The sequence below is a fragment of the Pseudonaja textilis genome, chromosome 5 (genome assembly GCF_049901715.1).
Source record: "Pseudonaja textilis isolate UNSWEBS1 chromosome 5, rPseTex1.2, whole genome shotgun sequence".
Classification (NCBI taxonomy): domain Eukaryota; kingdom Metazoa; phylum Chordata; class Lepidosauria; order Squamata; family Elapidae; genus Pseudonaja; species Pseudonaja textilis.
The window spans coordinates 24,324,296-24,330,295 of NC_141994.1; the positions used below are offsets into that span (position 1 = coordinate 24,324,296).

Genomic DNA, 6,000 nt, shown 5'->3' on the forward strand with positions numbered 1-6,000 from the left:
AGTTTAGCCTGCAATACAGCATTCTAACCACTGTGCCACCAGGAAGGAGAATGAGAAAGAAAATAAGAGGAAGGAAGGAAGGAAAGAAGGAAGGAAGGAGGAAGGGGAAGGGAGGGAGGAAGGGAGGAAGGCAGGAAGAAAAAAGGAAAGAAAGAAGGAATAACAATAGCACTTAGATACCACTTTACAGTGCTTTACAGAGCCAGCCTATGGCTCCCAACAATCTGGGTCCTCATTTTACCAACCGCCGAAGGACGGAAGGCTGAGTCAACCTTGAGCTGGTCAGGATTGAACTCCTGGCAGTGGGCAGAGTCATCCTGCAATACTGCATTCTCACCACTGCGCCACCAAGACGCCAAAGCAGCATTTCCCCACCTTGGCAAATTGAAGATGGGTGGATTTCAACTCCCAGAATCCTCCCAGTTATCCACGGCTGACTGGGGGATTTTGGGAGTTGAACTCCACCCATTTTCAAAGTGCTGACGTTTAAAGACGCTGAGACGCTAAGAGACTTGATACTGTAGAGCCAAGGTAAGCAAAGCATTCACAACAGGATCCAAAATGAATGAGATCTATCAAATCGCCTCCTGGTGTGGAATTTCATTCAGAAAGACTCTGAAAAAGAAAGAAATGCAGGGGTAGCAACTCGGTGACCTTCGGAAACTGTGGACTCCCTCCAACAGGGTCTGGCATTACACAATTGCCGTCTGCAACTTTCCAAGGTGGCTCCGTTACACAAGTGTGCTCTCAGGTTCAGTTTATGGTCACATACTCACAGGCCTGGACAATTCCCACCCTCAACCCCAAATCAACTGAACACGGAGGCACAAATGGTTCTTTAAAAATACACAGAGACCGAGTGAATTTAAAACAAGAGCAAACCTTTACTGATATATTTTTGCTCTTACGCACCACACAGACACACACGCATCCACACTTACCCAGCATCCACTACTAGGCTGACAGGCACTAGCCAGAGGGATGGAAGCTGCCAAGTCTGGGATCCAAAAAGGACTCAAAAATAAAAACAGGGCAGACTTTAGGTTCTCTTTTTAAACCCCAAGAGTTGGTGGAGAGCGGCTTCCCATTCAGGCTCAACTCTGTTGGTGAGACTTGTGGAGGGGCTTCCCATGTGCCTTCCTTTCCCTGAGGGAGCTTTTCCTGGGTTTTCTCCTCCCTGCTTCTATGCCTTCACCACTCTTAGGTATGGTGGTGTCTTCCCCTGGGCTTTATGAAGGGGAATGGGACAATTCGCCACAGCCAACTCATCACGGCCAACTTACTATGGCCAATTCACCACAGCCAACTCATCACGGCCAACATCATGGCCAACTCATCATGACCAACTCCCTATGGCCAACTCCCCATGGCTAACCCGGCATGGCCAATTGACCACGGCCAACTCACCACAACCAACTCATCATGGCCAACATCACGGCCAACGCATCATGACCAAATCACCACGGCCAACTTACCAATTCGCCACAGCCAATTCATCATGGCCAACATTATGGCCAACTCATCATGACCAACTCACCATGGCCAACTCACCATGGCTAACCCACCATGGCCAATTCGCCACGGCCAACTCACCATGGCCAACTAACCACAGCCAACTCATCACAGCCAACATCATGGCCAACTCACCACGGCCAACTCACCATGGCTAACCTGTCATGGCCAATTCTCCACGTCCAACTCATCATGACCATCTCACCACAGCCAACTCACCATGGCCAACTTGCTGTGGGACAACTCACTGTGGAACAATTTAACAATTCTATTTGATTATTCAAAAGAAATTTAAAAAATATTTACATTTTTGCCATTGACATTTCATCCTGTCCCTCCTTTTGCATCCTTTTCTTTCATGACTCTCTTCCACCATTTCTTTGATATTAGCGTAACTCTTGTCCCGTAGTGAGCTGTCCTGTGGCGAGGTGCCTGTGGCAAGTTGTCCCATGTGAGTTGGCCACGGCCAGTTGGCCGCAGTGAATTGTCATAGACCCCTATGAAGAGCACTCAGTCAACTGAAACGAGGTAGTTGAAAAGACAACATTTCCAACCTATCTTCCTCTGCCAGAAGGAAAAAGCAGGAGTTTTTAATGAGAAATACATGGGTTGGAAACGGCATGGATTAAAAAAATAAGTCGTGGTACAGCATATTTATAAGCTGAGTGGCCTTTCTTTGAGAGAAGATGAAACAGGATCCCTGTAGACGCTTACTCTGGCAATCCAGTTGCTTCCCTTGTGGCGCCAGTAGAAAAGTGAAAAGAAATACAGGTGGCCCTTGACTTAATGACCACAATTGAGCCCAGAGTTTATGTCGCTAAGGGAGACATTCGTTCAGTGGGTTTTGCCCCATTTTATGACTTTCCCCTGCCATCGTTGTGAAGTAAATCACTTCAGTTGATGGATAAGTTAGCAACATGGTTGTTAAGTGAACCTGGCTTCCCTGTTGACTTGACCAAAGGGGATAACGTGACCTTGGGACCAGGGGTGGAATTCAACTGGTGTAATAACTGGTTTGGTAAGCGTGTGCGGCGTTTGAAAACTCAGCGTTTCAGCTCTAATACTTACCTTCTACTGCAGCCCCAGTGAGTAAAACTGAAGCGCAGCAACCCACTCTGCCGTGCGAATCAGCTGAGCTCAAAAACAAGGAAATATAGGTCAGAGTGTTAGGATTCCGGCAGTTACCCCCATTTAAATCATGAGTCTCAAGCCAAACTTTCAAAACTTAAAAAAGGATTCATTGGGAGTTAACATGCCGGCATTGCCTGAGTGTAGCCGACTCTGAGACACATCATTCTTGACCCTGGTTTCCCTCCCACCCTCTGGGTGTATCGTAATTCACATTCTCCAATGGGACACCTCCATAGCCAAGAGTCCTCAATCATGCTCTCCAGTTAGAATTTTGCACGGCAGAAACTTCAGTCACCTAGTTACTATCTTTGAAAACATTTGTGGAATGCAGTTTTGGTTTGCAAGCTGTCACACTGCTCCCCCCTCCCTTTCTGTTGGCAACTCGAATAAGACCACAGAAACATTTTATGAGTTGACAGAGACTAGGGCGGGAGGGGGTTGGACAGGGTCAAATGATCACCATAACTACCAGTTCGCTCGAACTGGTCCGAACTGGTAGAATCCCACCCCTGCTTGGGACACAGCGATGGTTGTAAATATGAGTCAGATGCCAAGTGCCTAAATTTTGATGGGGATGCAGCGAGAGTCGTAAGCATGGAAAACAATCGCACGTCACTTCATCCATGGCCATTGTAACTGGTCACTAAACGAAAGACTGTAAGTCAAGGATTTACCTTTACGATATTCAGGGGAACAGCCAAAAAAGGGGAGGGAAATAATAATCATGTTTCTCGTCTTTGCAAGGCCGAAATACGCACTGCTCGATGAATGCACAAGTGCCGTCAGCATTGATGTGGAAGGAAAAATATTCCAGGCTGCTAAAAGTGCCGGCATCTCTCTGCTTTCCATAACTCACAGGCTATCTCTCTGGTGAGTCTGCATTTCAAGGGCAATACACACTTTCCTCTTCCCTGTCTTTCAGTGGGGCATCAAATAATGGGGTTGATAAAGCCTCTGCTGCTTAAATCTTAAATATCTATCTATATCTATATCTATATCTATATCTATATCTATATCTATATCTATATCTATATCTATATCTATATCTATCTATCTATCTATCTATCTATCTATCTATCTATCTATCTCTATATTTATCTATCTGTAATCTATATATATCTATCTTTATATCTATCTATCTATCTCTATCTATATGTATTGATATCTATATTGATAGATATAAATGTGTGTGTGTGTGTGTGTGTGTGTGTGTCTGTATACATATGTTGCAGCATAACTCTGGATGGCCTTGAGCAATTTCAACCAAACGTGGTACACAGATGACTTGCCCTCTGGAAACAAATACTGTGGGGATAAGACACCCCTAACACCCCTCGGGCCGGTTGTTCCTTAAAATGGCTTCTACTGTACAGCACAGTGGACTTGCCATGGTAATGGCTTCACAGTACTCCAGTACTCCACAAGGGGGCTCCCTCTCAGCCCTCCAAGGAAACGTCAGGCGATGGGCCAAGTGCAATTTAAAAAAAGAAACACCACCGTAGACACCAAACTCCCGAGCAGAGGAATAGAAGACTTGCGACGCTGTGCAAGAGAACAGTACAACAGCATGAGTCCCGAATACAGGATTTTCCTGTACAGGATTGGGATAAATAAAAACCCAGGCAACGCTGGGTTATCGACTAGTAAAGAAATGCACTTATTCCAGGTCCCGCTGCTCGATTTTATAGCGAGGATATTTTCTCTCTCTCTCTCTCTCTCTCTCTCTTTTTATTCTTGCAGGAAGTACCACACGCACTTGCTGCAGTTTGATGGGGAAGGAGGTTGGTGTTTCGAAGAGTTGGACACTGCTATCCGCTTAACTCTGAGTGAGGAAAAGCAGAGACTTGAATCGCAGCTTGCAGGGATGCCAAAAATGCAGCAAAGACTAAATGAACTTTGCAAAACCTTAGGCGAAGATTCCGTGTTTAAAACAGCAGAGAAAGGAGAATAAACCCTTTAGATTCCTCCTCTCCCCAGCCCCACAAAATAAATAAATAAACAAACACACACACACACACACACACACACATGCACTTTGGATGCTACGGTTTACATAGAGGATTAATTTAGATTTGCAAGGTTGATCCCCCCCCATTTGAACGGCCTTCGGATGGGTTGGGCTTCACCTCTTGTAATCGGTGCTATCGGGGGGGGGGGGGAATTCTGGGAGTTGAACTCCAACTGAATTGGCTAGAAACTGTATGCTTCAGAAAATGTGTTGCGTTGGGAAAGAAAAGTACTGTCGTAATGAATCTTAAGTGAGGTTTGTTTGTTTGCTCAGTGTGAAAATGGGTCTTGAAGGAGTGTGAAACAGTTCAAAGTGATTTTTCTTCTTTTTATCAAAGGACAACTGGGTTTTCTTTGTTTTTCCTTGAAGATGTTTCTTTGAACCAGAGGTCTCCAAACTTGGCAACTTTAAGACTTGTGGACTTCAGCTCCCAGATTTCTCCAGCCAGCATAGAGAATTCTGGGAGTTGAAGTCCAGAAATCTTAAAGTTGCCAAGTTTGGAGACCCCTGCTTTGAATCTTCAAGGAAAAAAAACCTTAAAATTCCAGTTGCCTTTTGAAAAAATAAAATAAAATGCCCCTTTGAGACAACCATGAAACTTGGATGACCGAGAATCTCCTTAGAGGAATAGCTGAATAAAAATTTGTATGCATTATGAATATAATTCTTTTTATATACATATAATACACTATCTGTGGGTATAACACACCCATAGATTTCAAGGGCAATCTGTTTTAAGACATTTTTAAAAATAGAAACATCCCTCAGTTTATGCATTGATGCTAACGGAGACCTGCAGAGTTTCCCTACTAACAATTTTAGGGTTTACTAAACGCAAAATTCATTGTTCTTTGCTTTTATTGACTTTTCCCCAAATATGGCTCAATTTCTATGACCCTCTAGCCATTTACTTAGTCTGTCCAATTTAGAAGGACGTGTTGTGACATTCTTAAGCTGTCCTCGACTTAACAACCATTCATTTAGTGACCGAAGTTACAAGAGCATTGAAAAAAGCGACTTGCGATCGTTCTTTACACGACCATTGCAGCATCCCCATGGTCACATGATCAGAACTCAGACTCTTGGCATCTGGTTCATACATGCATGGCCATTTATATAAGGGAGTCTTAGTATATTTAGATGATATCCTAATCTATTCCAATGATATGAGTACTCATATATGACTCGTGCAACAAGTTTTTAAAAAGTTGTTACAGGCACAGTTATATGTCAAACTGTCTAAATGTGAGTTCCACTGTAATCAGTTAAGATTATTTAGGATATAGGATTTCTGGTAAAGGGATAGAAATCGACCCAATTGCAGTCATAAGTTGAGGACTACCTGTAGG

At 44.0% G+C, this 6,000-nt stretch overlaps 1 protein-coding gene across 1 annotated transcript in view; it reads left to right on the forward strand.

Annotated features, from left to right (window-relative positions):
- The window catches only part of ABCD2 (ATP binding cassette subfamily D member 2), a 28,510-nt gene extending 23,888 nt beyond the window's left edge, over positions 1-4,622 (forward strand). Inside the window, exons 9-10 of the mRNA XM_026721564.2 lie at positions 3,388-3,513; positions 4,384-4,622. Coding sequence (XP_026577349.2) covers positions 3,388-3,513; positions 4,384-4,594 — 337 coding nt within the window. The 3' untranslated portion in view covers positions 4,595-4,622. The remainder of the gene's footprint in view (positions 1-3,387; positions 3,514-4,383) is intronic.
- The last annotated feature ends 1,378 nt before the right edge of the window (positions 4,623-6,000 follow it).